The following is a 21684-nucleotide window of genomic DNA, read 5'->3' as shown; positions in this document are numbered from 1 at the left end:
GTTTGTGTTTGACTTGCAAATCAGAATTGTAATCTATCATTTGATCTTGGTTTAAAGTTCTGCTTTGGATGGCTGTTGCGAATCATAATTTGCCAGTTCAGAACTATAACTTGTCAGTAACCAGGAAGGTAGGAAAAGAAATGCAGAAAGGGGAGGAGGCGGGAGGGAGGGAGAGACTAGAAAGATAGCTGGCAAGCCCAAGGCTTGTTCCAGGCTTAGTCCATAGCACCAAGCCGTAGTTGTGATGAATGAGGCTTATGGGATTCTGGCTAAACTCCATAGCTAAAATGCACCAATGACCTACTTTCCCTGCTATTGTGGAAAGGCCCTAAATAGGAACCAATAGAGGGTCTGGTCAAAGTACATCTCCTGAGGAACGCTAGCTGGCCCCATGTCATTGGCAACTGTCAGACCAGTTTAGGGGGTCGAGGTTGAAGTTGGATGGCACCAACTCTCCCTTCTCACGTCTCCAATTTAGGAAAGCTAGTTGCTCACTAGGACCCAAAATAGTGGAAGCAATATGTGATTTATGGCATAATTACTAGAATATCCAGTGGCCTATTCTGTGATCCTGTGAGCTAAACACTTGGATCGTAAAGAGGCCATTGCACACGACTGCTAATCCCTTGGGAGGGGGGCAAAAATTCCTGGATGAAGTCCTGTGTCTCAAGTAGATAACAGTCTTTCTTAATTTGGTGTGATCTGAGTGATGCATCTGCATTACATGCATGCTGCTGGATGTGAGTTGGACCATGTGTCATTCCCTCCCTGCCCCCCTGGTAACAGCTGCGGTGCAGATCTCAGATTACCTTTGCTGAATTCAGCCATTCAACGAGAGTTTGATCCTATCAGAATGTTTGGGCTTCATTTGTTTGGCTTCCCCCCCCCCAAAGAAAGAGCCACAGGAGGATGCTTCCCCCCCAAGCATTCTGTTCCTTAAAGGTGCATTCACAGAGAGCCTGGCCTGGCTTTCATTGTAACATTCAACCAGATTTTCCAGAAAAAGTATTGCAACCAGTAAATGTGCAAAAAGCCATATAGGAAATATAGGAAAAAGTCAAAGTCCATAAATGATACCATAGCTCTGCTGAAATATGACTCTTTGCCGTGGTAAATAGTAATATACCTTTTCTACAGAAGAAAGTGGGCAGGTTTAGTACGGAGGTCAGCTAATCCAAGTTCTTCTCCGTCTTACACTCTTTTCTGTCTCAAGGCAACTGTTATAAAATACCAAATGTGATTGTATGACCATAGATGATCCCATTTTTGCCTTGGGCTTCAATGCCCAACAAAAGATCCTGAAGGATTTTTTATTATAGAATAATGCTTTGACTTTATTTGTTTTTAGTATTTCAGTTAGAGAACCAAGTCTCCTTTGCAGTCTCTAGCATAGCCATGTTGTATCAAGAAAAAAATAAACTTTTCTTAAGCAGTAATTTTTTAAAGTTAATCTACAGACCTGTGAAACCTGATTTTGCTCCATTGATTTTAAGGGTGAAATTAGACAATGTTTTTTTGAGAGTTGAGTCCTTTAGCCTCAGGTCACATTGCTAAGAACTAACACATCATGGGATGAGGAGAGAAGGGATACAGTCTCTCCCTATGCTATTTGCGCACCTGAAATGGCCCCAGGTAGCTCTACGTGCCCCACTGGAGGGAGGAATTGCACTTTTAGCCCATAAGTACCCAGTGCAGCTCCACAATGGGGCAGTTTCAGGTCAAGAAAATGGAGAAGCCAGACCTGACACTCAAAAATTGTCTCACCTAGTTCAGCCCTAAGACTGTATTGTTAACTTCTACATGAAAGACTTAGAGGAGTTCAAATGTATTGGCTAAAATACAAATTCTGAGAGTTTGTAGGTTTGCAGTCTCTGAATATAATGCGAAGCTATTCTTACAATGAGTTACCAGTTTGGGTACCAAGAGTTAATACAAATAATTGTTAAGCATTAAAATTGTGCGAGTTCAACCTTTAATGTTTTTAGGGGAAAGATAGGCAAAACATGTACAAAGCAGTGAACCTACCTGGAAGCGTTCTTGCTGCATTCAGTCCAAATGTGTACCATAACTTTCCAGGATTGAGCACTGAAGGGGGAAAAAACCCCAGCTTTGCAAGATTTCAGCAGTGGCTAGATGTGTGTAGTGCTGATTGGCTGACTCCTTATGATGTCATCAAGAACATCACACCTGCATCCCCAAACCCCAAAATAGCTGCTTTTGAAAAAGTTAGTAATGTGACAAATGCATCAGTGTTTGTCTAGCACTTCTAAGAAACTAAAGGATGGGTGGCCTATGTGAAACAATACTGATAACTGAACTAATGTTCAATTTGATGGCATGTGCAGCACACTGCAGCTGAGGGGTGCTGTGTTAGCTCTTTTTTCTCACATCTCTTTTAGAAGGGCTTCACTGATTAACTGCAGCCTTCTGTGACCAGGTTTCGCTACACAACAGTTAAACACTATGCTTTCACACAAATCTTTCTCAAGACCAGACTCTTTGGCCACAAGTACGGTGGCATTCCAACACAAAATGGATTAGACCCCTGAACTTGTATTTACTGTTTGAGAGCCTGCTAAACTCCTTGTGCGAATTACTGAGTTACTGTAGCCTAGCAGTTTAGTGGTTGGTATGCAAAGTCAGCACTCTGCTGGTTCGAATCCCACCACTGCCGTGAGCTCAGTAGGTGGCCTTGGGCATGCCACTCCTCTCAGCCCCAGCTCCCCAGCTGGATTGTGGCTATAATAACACTGACTTTCTTCACTGCTCTGAGTGGGGCACTAACCTGTCTAGAAGAGCAGTATATAAGCGCAGTTATTATTATTATATACTTTTAAATATTATCCCACAATTATTTTTAAGGCTGGGGCATTTGGAGCTTTCCCACAATATGGGGAACATGTGAAAACGGAAATGGAATCTCTTGCTGAGCCAAATAGTTTTAAAGTTTTGCAAGCGTTCAAAGCCAGAGGGATAGAGTTAAACAATTAGTTTAATAAAAAGTAGCATTTGATCAGTACAGTTGGTTTAACAATATAATACACAATCTAAATGCTTCCCGTAAACTTGCTGATGTATAAGTTTTTGACATGTTAAACAGAAGGCTTGACTTCGCCAAAATTAAGGTCTCTTAAGCCACAGATTTCATGGGAGAGTTTTAACTCTCTTTCAATGAAGTCAGCAGGGCTCAGAAGTGTTGTTTAACTTGTCCCCAGTGTTTGTTTGGGATGATTTTGTAGGATCCAAAGATGTTTTTAAATCAAAAACATTTCTGTATTAGAAATGGCATTTTAAAACGCGTATTAAAGTGGCAATGCTTGTGCATTTGTCATTCCCCCCCCCCCATGTAACAATCCACAGCATGCAGATAGACAGACCTGCAAAGGGGGAGACCATGTCCTTTTTTTCAAACCTAGACCTCTGCATGCTGTGCCAGCGAACTCTTCATGTGGCTGGAGATATGCAATGTGTCCCATGTTGCACGTGTGCTTCTCTGTGCTATGGAGAGCTCAAAACATACCTGTTAAGCAAGTATGAATGCTGAGGAACACAGTGGAAGCTGCCTAAGCTCCTACATCGAAGAGTGGGATACAGTGCAGTCCTATCCAGAGCTACTCCAGTCTGTATCCATTGGAATCAGTGGGCTTAGAGTGGAGTAACTCCACATAGGATTGCATTGTAAATTTGTGTGCAACCTACACTCAAGTTCTTAATATTTCTTTCCAGAAGAGAGAAAATACAAATGCCATTTGTGCCCCTATGCTGCTAAGTGCCGTGCTAACCTGAACCAGCACCTGACTGTCCATTCCGTGAAGCTGGTGAGTACAGACACTGAGGACATTGTCAGCGCTGTCACTTCCGAAGGCAGTGATGGAAAGAAGCACCCTTATTACTACAGGTGAGGATCCAGTGGAAAGCCAAGCCCAGAGACCAGGCTCCAGCTGCCTTTGCTGCCTGTCTGTGTTTTCAGAACAGAGAACAAACCCTGTCATGTTAGCCTGAAGCAGAGACTGACAGGTGTTCTTGGCTTACCTACATTTGACTTCAGCAATGACACCAAAATGGCTGTGAATGTCCACACTTCTTAAGAGGAGTTCAGAGGTAAAGGGGCCTTCATAAGCATTAACTGTGACTGCAGGTGTGGTCAATATCGAATAATCTCATATATTAGTCCTTTTCAGACATCACCATTGTGCACCACCAACCATGAAGAACAGAAACACTGAACCCATGATCTTCCTGATCCACGCAGTCATCATGCTGTGTGAACATGGGCAACCTGCTTATTTACCATGCTCATAGGGCCTCAGTATGCATGAAGATGAACCCTGCGTAGCAAGGCTGTACATACATGCATATGCATTCGCACAATATGTCAAACTCACCATTAATGGTGGTTGGTAGGCACCTGGTATATGTGATTATAATGTCTGATTGTTTGTATGCAAGTAGTCCTTTGATGAAATGGTTGTAACAAACATCCAGAAATCACTAGGATCTCTCATCACTACCACACTAAACCCACTACCACACTTTCATCCAGGGCTTTTTTTCTGGGAAAAGAGGTGGTGGAACTCAGTGGGTTGCCCCCGGAGAAAATGGTCACATGGCTGGTGGCCATGCCCCCTGATCTCCAGACAGAGCGGAGTTTAGATTGCCCTCCGTGCTGCCGAGCGGCGCAGAGGGCAATCTAAACTCCCCTCTTTCTGGAGATCGGGGGCGGGGCCACTGGCCATGTGACCATTTTCAAGAGGTTCCAGAACTCCATTCCACCACGTTCCAGCTGAAAAACTCCGCATTCCAGCTTTCATCACTACTTCCCATTGCTCTGATACCACATCATGAATCACTTGACTTTCTAGCATAGGCACAACTCTTCTGCTGAGCTACTCTCAGCTGCGTTGCGCCTTGACGCCACTTCTCTGTACCAGCCACCTGTCTTCTTGAATATGGTTCATCCTCAGCAAAGAAGATGCCGGCGTCTGCCCCAACTAATTCCAACTGCTGACTGTTTTCCCCAGTAGAGGGAGGCGGACCGATTGGAAACTGAGTTCAGCTCACCTAAAACAAACACTTAAGAGTCCCTAGATGAGCTGGCATAGTCCAAATGGCAACACCAGCTGGTATCTTCCTTTTCTTTATGACTAGTGAACTACAACCAGTCCCAGTACTGTTCCCTTGTCTCCAGTGGCAGCTATGTTGTATTCAGAGCTTACGGCTTACAGGGCCTGGGTCACAGAGAACAAGTTGCATAAGGATGCAGTCATGCTCTCGCTTTCTTGGGAGCATCCAGACTGAACTGATTGTGCCTTGCTGTTGAGTAATCATACTTAAGACTACATGTGTAATCTGTTAAACGGCCTAACCTGACTCTGTTGCCCGTGCAGAACTGATCTCTGGAATGCTGAGCAAAGCCATGTATATAAACAGGCAATTAATCAAGATGTTAATCAGATCATGTAATTAATTGGAAGTGGGAGGGAACTCTATGTATGCCACCCTAAGCTCCTAGAAGAAAGGATGGTATGAAATATAAAAGTGAGGGTGCAAAGATTCAAGTAACAAAGATCAGATTAATGATTTTACAATAAAACCTTAATGTTACATGCTCCTAAAAACTGGAAGAAATTCATAATTATAGTCCTCTGTCTTGATTCAGCTGCCAGAAAACAGAGCTGTACATACCTGTTCTACTATTGTTCTTCGAGTTCTTCTGTGCAGGCACACATACCCTCCTTTCTACCCCGCTGTGAACTCTCTGGGGAAACCCAGTTGTGAGTCGTGGAGGCTGAAGAGAACTGAGGGAAGGGGCTGTTGCTCTCCATTAGTCACATGACCGTTTGGGCAGGAAACGGGTTGCCATGTGGCTTGAGGGCAAGAGCCCCTAACGGAGCATTAAAGAAGCATTGAAGAATTGTCTGTCAGTAGGCCTATGCATGCGCTGTCCCATGTGGGACTGCACAGAAGAACGAAGATGAAATGCCACTTTCAGCTTACTACATTTCCCATCCTGTACCTGAATTCGCCAAGCTCTGTATCTGTGCACCTCCCATCAACTTCCCTTTCAAGAACTGGAATGGCTACTAGTGCAATCCAAAGCAGCGTTACAACCTTCTAAGCCCATTGACTTACATGGACTTGGAATCGTGTGACTTTGCTTAGGGTTGCCCTATTACTGAGATTCTGGTTTGGCAGGGACCATAGCTACTCTGTATGAATGAGTGGCTGAATAGGTGAAATCTTCTCCTGGAATCCCTTTTGAAGTATTAATTGAATCAAAATGTGATAAGCTATGATCTTACTATGTGACTGTGTCAGAGCAGTCACACAAGCTGTTGCCAGAGACTTCTCCATTCCATTTAATAGTCAATCCACCCTGTGAAAAGGACTGGTGCAAAGAAACAACTTGAAATCCAGATTATGCCTAGGCCACCCCACATGAGCATTCATGTGTAGCAGCCTGCCACACCGATCTTCCACGTGCTATGGGAGCCATATTACTGGTTTGCAGCAGCCTGGTAAAGTGGGCAGAACTGCACACAAGTGGCTGCACAGAAATGGCTTCTCTTTTACACCTCTGAGCTTTCAGTGGCCATCACAGGTCCAATTTTGTGATATAAGTATTAGCTGACTAGCCAGCCATATTTCAGAAATCGTATACTGATAACTTACTTGGAATGTAAATGTATTTTTCAGTGGTCTTTTTAAAAATAACCATGGCTTCAAACAGTTGAGAGATTCTGTAAAGAAAGTGAGCCGTGGGTTCCGTTTTCACCAGTTGTCGACATTTCCAGAGCTCTCTGCTGTTTGGAAAACGTCTCTCAGTACCCACTTGTGTTTGCATAGCTGATTAACACTTTCACCCTGTCAGGCAGAAGGAATCCTGAGCCCATTTAGGCTAGCTTGTGCTGGCTTTGCACGCACAAGATCCCAACCTGATAGGGGACTGTTTGCAAGGCTTGGGAGCTCATGGAGTGGGCAGGCGAGCTCTCCATTTGTCCACATAGCAGCCTGACTAAACATCTTGGCAAAGCTGCAGCACATCTTATTGCCCAAAGGGATTGGCTAGGTGATGTGCAGCATCTGGAACCTGTAGTTTTTAATTAACTTTATGATTATTTAGCATCATTATAGCATGTTCGGGATTGTTGCCTTGTGCCTGCCCTTAATCAGTTTGGCAGAGCTGTCAGTTCTGAAGCAGTTCAGCAGGCAAAAGAATACCCCAGTGCTATTGAAGCAGACCGGAGAAGGCAAAGTTTGTAAAACCAGGAGTTTGTCAGGTTGAATGAAGTGACGTGGTGTGTGCCGGTCACCAAGGGAGGTTCGATAAATGCTGCTCCTTAATTTGTCTAACTCTCTCCTGCCTCCAGTTGTCATGTGTGTGGATTTGAAACCGAAATGAATGTCCAGTTTGTCAGTCATATGTCGCTTCATGTGGATAAAGAACAGTGGATGTTTTCTATTTGCTGCACAGCCTGTGATTTTGTTACCATGGAAGAGTCAGAGATGAAGGCTCATGTCACCACCAAACATGCAGGTGATAACCTCTGTCTGGATCTGGAGTTGTCCCGTGCTTCCCAACTTCCCCACTGAATTGTTTTTCTGATGCTGGCCCCACTGGACACACACACCTTGGCAAAATTCTCTTGGTAGAACTCTTGTACATAATTAGGACCAAATTGGTATTAACATTCTTACCCATCTCATGTGTTAGAATTACATAGTTTATCATTGTTCCCTTTTTAAAAATTTAGTGTCTTACTTAAATGGCCATGGCTGTTGCCGAAAGAGTTTTGAAGTGTTAATTGTTTCCATTAGATAAGAGAAGGTAAGAATCTACCAGAGACCTCTTCACACTTCCTGTGTGTGACTGTATTTGCAAATGCACTGTTTGCTGTAATGTAAGAATCTGCCCAGATTCTTTGCACATTCTCATAAATGCAAATAAATAGCGCTGAGTTGTAGACTCATTTTCATAACACACTAGACCAGCATGGACTCCCCTTGTCCTCCCATTATTTGCAGTGCCCAGAAAAGCTGCATTGTAGGTAGGCAGGGATATGGGAACATCAGAAAGGACAGAACCCAAGAAGAAGCTTTAGTGTAGACTAGAGATGGGCACAAACCAGAAAAAAATGAGCCATGCGGTTTGTGGTTCATCATGTTTCACAAAACATGAACTATAAACTTTCATGAACCTGCCCCCGGTTCATGAACCGGTACGTTTGGTTCGTGAAAACGTCACTTCCGGGTCAGAAGATGGTCACCTCCGCGTCAGCAGAAGGTCTGCAGACTAAATGGTCACAAAAGTTAGGCTATAATATTGATTCAGCAAAATGGAGTAAATTGTGGAAAATAAATATTAAAATAACGAAATCGGTTACTTTTAAAGAGAACTCGTATAAGATGTTTTACAGATGGTATCTAACACCAGTTAGATTGGCTAAAATGTACAAGAATATGTCTAATAGATGTTGGAAATGTGGAAAACATATAGGAACATTTTATCACATGTGGTGGACTTGTCAAGATATACATAAATGTTGGGTAATGGCGCATACAATGGTCCAAACAATTCTACAGATGCCAATACCTTTTGAACCTTAGTTGTTTTTGTAGAATTGCATTCCAGATAAATTTAATAAGGATCAGAAATATTTTATAATATATGCAGTAACGGCAGCTAGAATTCTATTAGCATATTATTGGAAACGTCAAATAATGCCTACTCAAGAAGAACTAGTGGCAAAGATTATGGAGAGTGCAGAAATGGACAAATTGACCTCAATATTGAAAGGGCAAATGGAAGAGGACTTTGCTGGGCCCTGGACTTCATTCTGTGATTGGGTTAAAAATAAGCACAAAGACTTGAGTATATTAAGGATATAACGGCTCGAATATAATTTGTTTTTATCATCACAGTCTACCTATTTGTAGTATCAAATGATATGTAGAGTAATGTTGCAAGCAGACTATTTAGTGTGTTTGTTGATTTCCCCCTCCTATACCCCCTTTCCCCTTCCCATGCCCCTCCCTGTCCTGACCTTGTTCAAATATACCCCGTTGCTTAGGAAGCTGATTGATTGGTGCCAAGCTGTCTGCAGTGACAAACTGGAAAATGAACCAAATGAACTGCCCAGATTCATGCCGAACTTTGGTTTGTATTTCAGTTTGTGCCTATCTCTAGTCTAGACTTCTTCTCCCCACTGATCAGTGGAAGAATAGGGAGCCCTTGTTGATCTGAAATGAAGCTCGTTACAAAACCCCATTCCTCCTTCCTGTCTCTGAAATAAAAGAGAGTCCCATGATCCAGAGTGGAAAGAGGTCCATCAAGTACAAACCCATCCATGATCTTTGCCCAAAAAACACCTTGACCCAAAACATCCAGACCATTGGGAAACAGGGCTTTCCCAAATAGCGCACACAATGCAGAGTTCCAAAGCTGAGCAGTCTTACAGACATGTCTTTTAGACGTGTTAATTTCTTAAGCAAAAGCAGCTTCTCTAAGGATTTTTCTTGGAAAGAACTAAGTGGCCACTTTGTGATGGATGTGTAATGAACCCTTGCTCACTTTCCTACTATTGTATGTGGAGTGATAAAAGAATAAAATAATGAAAGAATGAAAATAATAATAAAGAATAAAATAATCTCATTGTCCCCATTGCATACATGCAGGTGACTGAAACTAAGAATGCGTTACAAGTCCCCAGAGACATCTACAGAGACATCTCCAAAATGTGTCACATCAGGCTTTCCTCTTTAAAGGAAAAAATTACTTTAAGTGTTAAGGCAAAACAGGGCAGCTTGTCTTGCTAGTTAAGGGCATGAACCTGATACTAATAAGCAAGGCTTAATGTTTTAGGCTGATTTGTTTCTTTTTTTTCTGCATAGGTGATGAAAGGAAGACACCTAGTGACTCAAACAGTCCTTCTTCTTCCTCCCTGTCAGCACTTAGTGATTCTGCCAACAGCAAAGATGATGTCGAGATCAGCCCCAGACCCAAGGGTTCAAACAGCCTGTTAGTTATTTCCGTAGTGCCTGGTAGCCAGACCTTATTAAGTACGGAAGAGAAGTCAGAGAAAGGTAAAAATATGACAAAATAGATACAAAGTCTCATCCTCCACTTACTCGAGGCTGAGATTTGTGACTTAGGTAACAGTGTCTGTGGTTTCCTTTTGCAGGTTTTGAATGTGTTTTCTGTAACTTTGTCTGCAAAACAAAAAACATGTTTGAGCGCCATTTGCAAATCCACCTGATCACACGGATGTTTGAATGTGATGTGTGCCACAAGTTCATGAAGACTCCTGAGCAATTACTGGAGCACAAGAAATGCCACACTGTCCCCACCGGTGGGCTCAAGTAAGGAAAGCAAGTACAGACATTTTTACTGTGTTCAGTACCTCAAATATTGTGGGAGCGGAAGTAAACCTAGAGGGGATACATTTTGGTCAGAGAGTCAAAGCGTGCAATGTTGACTCTGAAGATTGTTTTAAACTTTCACTTGTTGACTAAATGCTAGTCCCCTGTGGCAGAGGAATCACAGGGCTGAACAATAATTGACACAAATGCTGGCAGCTTTAGTTTACAAAGGCCTGTGTCTCCGTTAGTGCCTCTGCAGCTAAAGTAGCTCCTTAGTCAGTGAGTTTTTACTCCTTACATGTAGATCTTTAAAACAAGCATCAATTCTACCTACCCCTGGTTAAAAAAGTGACAACTCGGACTCAAACTCATGCTCATTGCAGATCTTTCCCACATTCCCCTCCTTCCAGCAGTTCTTTCTGACCCAGGGAAAGTTTATTTCCAGGATTGGGACCCACCCGGACTAACAGACAGGCAGGTCAGGTGAAACTTTTATACATGAAAGCTGTCCCCATCAATCCAGTGGAAGGGGCAGATTTGCACACAAAGGGATGCATGTCTGGTTCTGCCTTTAAAATGAACAGGGCAGTTCTTATAGGTAGTGAGGAGTTCCCTCACATGTAGGAGATTGCTGGATCAAAGTATAATTTTGTTTATATCCATAACTCAGGCATTAAGAGCAGTTGCTGCTACTCTGTTGCTGTTTATTGGCATGGCCTATATTGGCCTCACTGACTCAGTTTTTTGTTGGCACTTCAAAGGAAGATGACTGCTGAAGTATAATTCTCCATAACAGTTTTCTCTCTCTGCTTCTGTTTTAACTCTTCTTCTATGTTGTATTTTGAAGGACATGAAGCTTTGGCCTTCTTCAGAATATTGCCCTTGATAACTTGTCTCAAAAATGTACATCTTACTGTTAATTATTAGTCTCCAACACTTTTGTCATTGTGCCAAGGCATGCTGATTATTAAGGAAGTTTTGCTTCTCATTGAGAGCTGAGATAAGGTTAAATTATGAGATCCTCCTTCAAATATTAAATATTGGAAACTGTTTCTCGCTAGGGTTGCCTCGTCTCCTGCTGGGCAGGAGATCTCCTGCTGCCAACCCCTGCTACCTATTGCTGCCCTGCTGGCTGGCGTGAGAAAAATAAATTAAATTACCATTTGTGCAATGGGGTTATGGCATTTCTGCAGCTCAGAGAGATGCTTTGCTTAGGACAGGGACTATACGCTACACTATTGAGTACTGTCTGCTGATGCAGCTGTACACCTGCTAAGAAGTTTCCACATTGCTAAACATGCCATGTAAATTAGTTATGTGTTGTTTCAGAAAGATTTAATCTCTATACTGAACTTTATGATTGTTTTCAAATTTTCTACTACTATATCCTATTGCATCTCTTTCACTGAATATCCTAAGTGTTAATTATTGTACTTTGCTCAGTGAATGTCCTAGCTGTTGATTGTATTGTATTTTCACTTTGAAATCTGCCTTGGATCTCAGTGAGAAAGGCGGACAATAAATCAATCATTCAATCAATCAAGTCATTCCACCATAAAACTATGAGAGTTTCTGGCAATTCCTAGAGCTGTGTGACATCACTTCAATGTGTTCCCTGGAAGTGATGTAACACAGTTGCGCTGATGGCTCCCTGCCCCCTCCAAACTCCCATCAGTTGCCACTGGATGGCAACCCTATTTCTCACTTTATTTATAAAACATAGACATTGCCTTTCAACAGTGCTCAACTCAACCTTACATCTACAAGTTACATGTCAGAAAAGGAAGGCAGATTTTTTTTAGAATTACTGTCACCCCACCATGAGCTCTATAAGTGGTTCATGAACTATGATATCTTCCTGGCAGTACCTCAACGCTGACCCAGTTCTAGTTGTGCAAAACAAAGCATTGCATACAGTTATTTGCCTCAGATGAAAACGATTGTCCCCTTCACATAACGTATCCATTTAATTCTGTAGAACCTGGATAAGTACCAAGATGGGGATCGCATCTGCATTGCAGATCTCCCTTGCTGGATCGAGGTGTCTGTGGGTGGGGCAAAAGGGCCTGTAATGTTTCATTTCAAAGAATCCAGCATTTGTGTAGCTTACCACTGTCCTTTTACGACTTCGTCATCCTGAAACTAAGTTTGTGGCTCTGTACTAAACCAAGCATGCCACATTCTAAGCATATCTTGATTGACTGAAATGAAATTAGTGAAACTGATACTGAAAGTTTACCTAGAATCAACTGTCAGTATTTCTTTGGGTTTTAATAGGTGCCCATTCTGCATTTACTCCACAAACCGTCCAGCAGCAATGGAATGCCATTTGAAAACCCACTACAAAATGGAATACAAGTGCCGGATTTGCCAGGCAGTGAAAGCCAATCAGCTGGAGCTGGAAATGCACATCCGGGAGCATCGCCTTGGCAACCATTACAAGTGCGACCAGTGCGGCTATCTTTCAAAGACAGCCAACAAGCTGATAGAGCATGTGCGCGTACACACTGGGGAGCGCCCTTTTCACTGTGACCAGTGCAGCTACAGCTGCAAACGCAAAGACAATCTCAACCTGCACAAGAAGCTCAAACATGCTCCACGCCAGACTTTCAGCTGTGAAGAGTGCCTCTTCAAGACCACCCACCCTTTCGTCTTCAGCCGCCATGTGAAGAAGCACCAAAATGGGGACTGCTCCGAAGAGGAGAAAAAGGGCCAGGGGGCAACCTCCAAGGAATCCAGCCCTCTCCTTGCCACCAACAGTTCCCGAAGCCTCTTATCACCTCTCTCAGTGATGTCTGCTTCCCAGGCTCTGCAGACAGTGGCCATGTCGGCTGCTCACAGCAGTGGGACTGAGCCAAATGTGGCACTTAAGGCCTTGGCCGTCAATGGCACTTCTCTGTGTTTTGACAAATATCGAAACTCTGAATTTGCCCACCTCATTCCCTTAACCATGTTTTTCCCCAAGAACCACTTTGATATCACATTCCACCCACCCAGACCACAGACTGTATGCCTGGGTGACTGTTCGCCGAAGCACTCCTTCCTTGCCTACCTGGGACTAACAGAAAGGGCAGAAACTGTCTGAAGATGGCCACGTTCTGTACCAAAAATATCCTCCTTCCCACAACAGACATCCAGCAGGTATATGCATTGCTATAAACCGTACATCCAAGAGATAGGACTGGCTGAACATTTGTACTATAGATCATTAGTAGTAAGGTATAGAAAAAATGGCTGTCTGTGTCTCCTTAATGCATTGACATGAAGGCTGCTTTATTAAAATCTTCAGAGAGGTGACCTCCTGCATACTTCTACCTTCAGAGGCATGTTCCCAGTACTCTTATCTAAAAAACTCTTTTGTCTTGTTTAAGCTGAACGAGTGTCCTTAATGGCAAAAGATGGCATATTGATGCATTTTCCTTTGGGTTTGTGAGCGTGAATGTGTCTGAAAGAAAGTCTGTCTGGAGTGTGCCACAATATTGCTTTTGCACATTCTTTTGTACTTTATTTAATAGGAACACATGAAGCTGCCTTATACTGAGTCAGATAACTGGTTCATCCAAGCCAGCATTGTCTACTCTTGACCGGCAGTGGCTCTCCAGGGTCTAAGGCCAGCACTTGCTATCTGAGATTCTTTAACCAGAGGAGGCAGGGACTGAATATGGGATCTTTAGACATGCAAAGCATGTGCTCTAGCAGTGAGCTATGACCCCTCCCCCCAACCTTTGCAATCATGATTGCAATTCTCCATGTTCACTTCCTTGCCTACTTTTCTTTGTTTTTACAATCATTGGAATGTGGAAACAACAGCTCTTGGTCTGTGAAGAAGGGGCACATCAGACAGTACTGTTTGGAACTGCAACATATAGTTGCTGCCTTGGCCTCGGATCAAGGTGGAACCAGAGATGGAATTACTTTGAATCCTGCAAAGTGAGGGACATTTTATGTGTTACATTTTTCCTTCCTGGAACTGATGTCCATGTGCACAAATGCATGTACACGCTAGAGTTTGGCTTTTTTCAGCTGTGTTCACAAATTGGGCTCCTGCTATTTGCGTATGCACTGCCCAGAATTAGCACTCCTGCTGCCCTTAAAATGTCACAGTGAACACACATGGAGATTATCCCCATGAAGGAAAAATGTGAAGTGTGAAGCAACCCTGAACATAATACAGCAATGACCCACATGAGAGTAGAGATAAACCTGTAAACAGGAAGTGTATTTCATGCATGCACAAGGTCATTTTCTTCCATTATATTCATGCAACTCAGGGCCACATCTTACAGTACCTTTTGTGCTTGAGTACAGATACCAGAGTACAAAATGCACATGCCAAACATCCATTTTAAAGGGCAAACATGTGTTGCATTGAAATTGTGCTTTTCTTAATAAACTATTTGGCTGCAGGAGTTCGATCATTTTCCCAACACCGTTCTGTCTAGTTTGCCAAGAAAAGAGGTGATTTAAATGCAATTGCTCCATTGCATTTTGCAACTGATGCAAGGCCAAGTACAAAAAGGTATTAAAAGAAGCAGCCCTCCAATCAGGTCTGGATCATGGCATATATCAACCATACACATTCTCAAACTGTATAAATGCAGTGGTTAACTTGGTTTGCAAGAGTGTACAAGTAAAATTCTATGGTGATTAAATCCAGGAAAGGGGATTTTAAAAGAGTTTGGTAAATTCTGGGTATAAATGCTCAGACTAAATAAAGGCAGGTTTTGCACAGTGCTTGAATCTTGCACTAGTATGTTTCTCACTTGCAAAAAAGAAAGGAAAAGAAAGTGTAGAAGATGCAAATGTTTCTTCTGTGGATTGAAGAAATATCAGATTGTATATTTGAAAAGTTAACAGTGCGTTCTTTTAAATGAAAAGACAAAAAAGGTGCTGTTTAATCAATACGGTTCTCTTTTATATGCCCAACTTTCCAGCTATATTTTCAAATTTTGAGTCTCTATACACATTACGTTACCCTTCATGTTATTTGTAATCCTTTATATCATTTTGTTAATACCTACTCAAGTATACTCTTCTAGGAAGCTAACTTTATATTTTCTTAAAGCTCTTACTTTGTGGTCATTAAAATGACATAACTATTGCACTTTATTGCAGTAAGAAGCAAATGTGGCATTCCTAATAGAAGATCTAAGTCAATTGATATCTTTTCCTGCCGTTTAATTTTTTCTCATCCATGCACTGATGCTTATTGTATATTGGTATCACATCCAGTTTCTACCACTAAACACATATGTGGGAAGAAATCCAAAATTGTGTATATGTTACAATACTAGAAACTGTTTACAATGGAGGACAAGAAGGAAGAATACCTAAATATTAAGAAAGTGTAATGTTGAAGCAAAAGAACTAAAATCAAGGTAATAAGTCCATACAAGAATGTAATCAGCATGTTGCCTCACCTGGTTAATTTATTACAGTAAAATGTCATTATTTGAGTTTCCCTAGTGCATCTTGTTAATTACTCTTGACTTGATTAAAACTGCTTTTGGGTACTCATCATATGAGTTGGTTGCTCTGCTGGCAAATAGGTGTTTAATATATAAGGTCAGGTGCTGTGTCATCACTTGAGACCTTAGAATGGCATTCCGTCCCTGGGTCTGATGGCATAGCAGTTCCTAGTAATAGTCACCCATCACTGATGTGGCATAGCGTTGTCATGCAAATTCTGCTGCCTGACACAGGGCTAGGTAGAGAAGAGGGCTATGACAGAGGAAAGGCTGGTGACCTCTCTGCTACACAGCATAGCATCCAAAGGGAATAGCAAGCATGGTAGAACCAGCTGTGTCAGATGCTACTGTGAGCTGTTTCAACACAGTAAGGTGGTGGTCTGCATAATACATCAGACGTGACCGGCTTCCCTTTTCCAGAATGCTGCTGAAGCTAGATTGGCATGCACGCAAACAGCTGAGCTACATTTCCTATCTGTTGGGTTTATGCAGTTTTGGGGGTACCTTTTTATATAGTCTTGATCCATTCACAATTTCAGTATTGCCACTGAATAGAACAGGCTCAGCTGCAGCCTTTGCTAGGAATTTTTAAGAGGAAACGAAGGACTTGACCACTAGAAAACTATTTTTTTAAAAGGGAGTTCAAAATTTTTCTGGTTGACTCTGAACAATCAAGCAGAGACCTTATTAAAAATGAAAATACTAACTAGTTTGCCAGCAGGTAAGCTACACATATATAGGAATGTTAAAGAAAGATGTTCTGTAAACCAAATGGTGCAATATACATAGGAACGTCAAGGAATGAGCGTATTATGATGCTGTAAGCAACTTAATGCCTTGGGTTTAACCATTTTCCTTTGTATTTGTCTGTCATGGTTATGCTTAATGTAATTGGGCAGCTTTATTTAGCACTTTGGACACTGAATTATTTCTGGAAAGTTAGTTATACATGACTTCTGAGTGAGAAAAAGAATGCATCTGGAGGTGTTTTTATTTTTTTAAGAAAAAATATACAGTATTTATAAAGGCCCTTGCATATACAACAATTGGTTTCCTGTTTGACACTAAAGAAAGGAATGCTCTCTATAGATCTCCTTTGCTTGTTTAATATTTCTGATCAGTTCTGTCAAGACACTCACTTTGTATCCGCTTTTTCCACTATGCATTCTTTAAGATAGGCTCGTTTCTTGTTTTCCATTGAGTAGTTTGGTTACCTTTTCCCAGCACTTTTCTTGCTTCTTCCTGTCCTTTTTAACTTGCTGTATCATATTCAAATATCACATTGTCAAGGTTGTGTACATTAATGGAAATTTGTATTGTATAAAGCTTTTTTTGCATTATAAGGCTGTACAGGGTCATTTTGACAGTTAACTGGTATATTTCTTTGCATCTTACGTTGCATTGCCAATTTCTAGTGTATCCAGTTTGGAAGTATATATACTCTAATTAAAAACAAAGTTGGCTATACTCTGGCATCATTTTTGCCTCTCTTTTCCATTGTTTTGTTATTTGGCAATCATAGACAGACATTTATCTAAAATACCGATGGGAGACTAAGGAATGAAAACGTAAGTAAAGGAATTGAACAGACTGCTTCTTAACCTTTTCTTTGCAGGATTTTTTTTCTATAAATCTCTACCATGTCTAAGTTGATCTGTTTAAAAGAACACCTCCTATATTCTATTACAGTTTTCATTGCATCTTGACTCTATGCCAAGAAAGCTAGTGTGGTTTAGTAACTTGTATGCTGGCTCTAAATGTGGGGAACCCAAGTTCAATCCCCTCTCCCTCATCTTTGGAGAGTCACTTTCCTTCAGCTTTACATACCACACAGTAGTGTTGTTAAATTAAACTGCCACTCTGAGCTCCTTGGAGGAAAGGCAGTTGTAAAATGCAACTGATTCCAAGTAGAAAACACATTTCAATTTAAACATTCAAACAGCAATGTAAATAAGACTTGTGAAGAGATATGTAGAGAAAGGGATCAGAGTATTTTAAAATACTGAACACAAAACATCCAAAGACAACTATGTTAACAAAAGCAACACCCCACTCGTGGAAACATTTCATCCCACTGGAGATGGAGTAGGGAAGAAGTCAAAGAGGCAGCCAGAAGCAGGCTGCGCTTGGCCCAAGGGCAGCTGCTCTAAAATGGCTGCCATGAGGGAAGAAGCATACATAGGGTCAAGGTTGCCAGATTGTAAACTGGCCCCTGTAGCTGTTCTTTTACTACCAGTTTGATCTGTAGCAATTATCAGGTGACACTCTCTAGCTCTGTGCCAAGAAAACTCAACTGCCCAATTCTGCATATTAAAGCTCTGTTAAAGAGCCAGGGCACTCTTCCTGGCCAGTCGGCATCCTTAGGCCTGAGTCCAGCTAAGCTATATACAGGGATGTGATCGTTGGTTCCCACAATACTAAAGGTCTTCAGTAAGGGAAAGAAAAGGCTAGAGAACATACCACTGAATTAACTGCCGAAACCCAGTAAGGGCTAAGAAAGGGAAAGAAGTTTACACTGTATTTTTAAATTATTATAAGCCACTTGGAGGCCTCTATGGTCAAAAAGCAGTATATAAAGCAAATAAATAAATGGTATCTTACATGCCTCTCTTTATCTCTTGGATTTCTGTACTAGGCATGGCAGCTTTCTGTAGCCTGGGTTTAGCTACCCATTCCCCCCGCTCCCCCCCAACCCAGTGATTTTTATATACATGCAGGAGAGCTTTTTGGCCTTTGAGACCTACCCTTGTTCATTTCAGCAGGGGATTTGCCCATACTTTTATTTGCCTATACAGATTTCCATTGAAATTAACTAGGTGCAGAAGAAATCTGTGTGTATCTAGGAACACAAATCTCTAGATTAGGATGAAAATGCTATGCTGATACTATTTTTGCCTTATACATATTTTTAGAGTCAATTGTTGCATCTCCAAAAACTTCCCACACTAATGGTGTAATCCTAAAAAGAGTTACTCCAGTCTAAGCCCATTAATTGGGGTGGGTTTTTTTTCCCATGTTTTGGTAACTGAATCTTGCTACTACAGCAGTTGGTAACTAGTTTCCTGGAACTCCATTTCCAGCATAGTCTCGAGTTCAGACCTCAGTTATAGCTGAGACGACCTTGAATCACTTTCTTCAGATTCGCTACTCCTGCAATGGAAAGGAAAAACAACTCTGCTTGTCTTATTTCTTGAATTATATCTATAGATGCTCAGCAGAATTCAGAGCATGGCAGACAAAACAAGTTTAGACAAGTCCTTTACAGGTACCTGTAAGACTTTGCAAATCCCCACTCTGCTGTAAACTCACTAGGTGACCTTGTGTCCGTCATCTTTTACAGCCTTAGCTCACAGGGTAATGAAACCTGGACTGAACCAGCATGGCGGAGTGGTCCAAGTGTCAGATTAGGATCTGTGAGGCTGAGGTATAAATCCCCACTCTGTTGTGGCCACTCACAGGTTGTCTTGCACCAGTTCCAAACTCTCAGCCAAGTCTACCTGACATGGTTGTAAGGATAAAATGGAGGAGAGGAGGACAATGTATGCAGCCCTGATCTCCTTGGAGGAAGGGCGGGATTAACGTAGTAAATAACAAATTCAAATTAAGGATAACAGTAACATCCTTAATACAGATTGAGCCTTTAATCCCTCATTTAAAATAGGGCCAAACAAAGAGGTCACTCATTCCCTCCTTACAGTGGCGCCCAGTGGGGGCTTGAACCTCCTCCACTTTCAGATGCACCTTGAATGGGTATATTTAAGCACAGACATGTGGAGAACTTCTGGTTTGCCTCCTAGAGACAGCATGGGGCACAGGAGCGTCTAACAAAGTCAGCATATCCAAGACACAACAAAAGAGCTGCTTCTGCCTAGAAATTCTTTATTGTGCTACTGGACATTGCACAAGGATCTGGACTAAGCAAAGTCCAATTTAACATGCATGTAAGATCTAGGACACACTCCTACCCTAGTCCAGCTGCTTGTAACACAAAGGCCACAATGGTAATGGAGGGAATTCTGTCTTGCAAACCACAACAAACCATTTCAAAACTACCCATTACACTAGAGTTACTGAATGCAACTACTGCAATGCTGGGGATGAGACCAACACACGCAATGAAGTGTCACAAGTGTGGGGGCCTATTGGGAAATAGTGTGGGCAGAGAAGCACAAAGACTGAAGTTACACAGCCTTGAAAGGCTGTTTGCAATGAGGAACCTGGTGGGAATATCCTGGTTGTTACTAGACAGCATTGTTTACGTTTCCTCTGCCATTTGGTTCCCTGAGATGAAGAATAAAGAAAAGGAGAAGAAGCTGAAAATCATTCGGAAACTTTAAATTTTTGTGCTGCAAAAATAAAGAAAGGTATCTCAACGGGAAAAAAATGCAGAACTCAGCTCACCACTTGCATGCCTTTTCCAGTGCTGAATTGCATCAAGGGGAGTTACTGGTGATACAATAGTGACTGTGTTATGATTAATCTATCGTAAAAAGGAAAGAAACAAATTATGGTAAAGATTGACAAGTTAAAAATGGTACAATGCATTGCTTACAAATAACATGCTTGAATAGAAAGCTGGAGAAAGTAATGACTGTAACCTTTTGATGTGCCATGAACTGTCTTCTGATCGGTATTGAGCTAGAGAACCAGCCACACATTCCTCCATGGGTTAACTCCTGTTGTTAATTTTCCAGAAGGAGAGGCATCACAGCACAGCCTTGGACCTATAAGCTCCGCTGCTAAATCCCTGAGGTGAAGTGACAAGCTGTGTTCTATGTGCACAGAGAGACAGAGGTTCTCTTTTGTTACTTCACACAGTCCAGGAATGAGGCCTGGCTCAACATAATCCATAAAAATCTCACTTTCTCAGAGAAACTACAAAACCCAATAGCTGAACTCAAAAGGCTATGAATACTGAGCACAAATACAAGGCATTGTGTCTCTCCTTTGCTTCCTCCTCTCAAGTAATAAATAATAATTATTCTCCTTGCAGAAACACCCTCTCTGCTATCAGAGATAATTTGAGACAAGGCTCACTAGAACATACTCGTAGAATGTGTTTTGTCTGCCGGTGTTCACGTGCCTTGCATTGATATGTCCTGCTAAAGGACATTTTCCAAACACTGCTTGATATCAGGGCTTGAAGAGAGAATCCTCCGCCCTCCCCCAGGCCCATGGGAGCAGTTTTCCTTTTGCACTAACAGTAGTGCTAGCCCCAATCCTGCAACAGCCATTTTATCACTATACACCTTAACTGGTGCAGAAGGAATAGCTTTGCATTAGGGAAGAAAGCTTTTTTCTCTCTAAGGGTGTGCATGCATGCATTCACATATGCACTAAGTGCTGGAACCAGAGAATGCGCATTCTGCATTTTTTTTTAAAAAAGATGTTGAAATAGCAAAACATTGTTGGGAGCAGGACCCCGGCACTAGTTTTAGAATTTAATAAAATACAACAACATTCAAAGGACTCCAAAAGTTCTCATGGGATAAGGTAGGAAAGTGCCCATCTTTTATCAAACTAATAAAGACAAAAGGCAGATAACTGTATTGTCAGCAGTGATGTTACAGGCAGCATCCAACTGGTGCATGCAGTCACTGAAGAATAGTTCTGGTGGTACTCTTATGAAGGGCTTTCAGATTTCAACTGAAAATCTGTAAGGCTCTGTGAATATATGGAAAAAAATGTTTGCTGGTGATTGATGAGCAACAGGAAAAAAATGCTTCCACAGCTCAGAAAATGTATCTCTGCAAATCCTTAAAATACTAATCACAATTTTCTTAAGGTTAGTGCCCAGCTATATGAGATTTATATACCCTCCATGTCTAAGTTGTGTATCAAGGTCATTTTCACAACT

General features: G+C 41.8%; 1 protein-coding gene across 1 annotated transcript in view; it reads left to right on the top strand.

The window, feature by feature from the left end:
- ZNF827 (zinc finger protein 827) overlaps positions 1 to 17284 on the top strand; it is a 146121-nt gene extending 128837 nt beyond the window's left edge. The window contains exons 10-14 of the mRNA XM_054990598.1: positions 3727 to 3898; positions 7371 to 7537; positions 9892 to 10083; positions 10182 to 10359; positions 12637 to 17284. Of these exons, the coding sequence (XP_054846573.1) occupies positions 3727 to 3898; positions 7371 to 7537; positions 9892 to 10083; positions 10182 to 10359; positions 12637 to 13444 (1517 nt within the window). The 3' untranslated portion in view covers positions 13445 to 17284. The remainder of the gene's footprint in view (positions 1 to 3726; positions 3899 to 7370; positions 7538 to 9891; positions 10084 to 10181; positions 10360 to 12636) is intronic.
- The last annotated feature ends 4400 nt before the right edge of the window (positions 17285 to 21684 follow it).

Source organism: Eublepharis macularius, chromosome 10 (assembly GCF_028583425.1).
Source record: "Eublepharis macularius isolate TG4126 chromosome 10, MPM_Emac_v1.0, whole genome shotgun sequence".
Classification (NCBI taxonomy): domain Eukaryota; kingdom Metazoa; phylum Chordata; class Lepidosauria; order Squamata; family Eublepharidae; genus Eublepharis; species Eublepharis macularius.
Note: the sequence above shows the minus strand (reverse complement) of the source record. Positions and strands in the feature narration are given on the sequence as shown.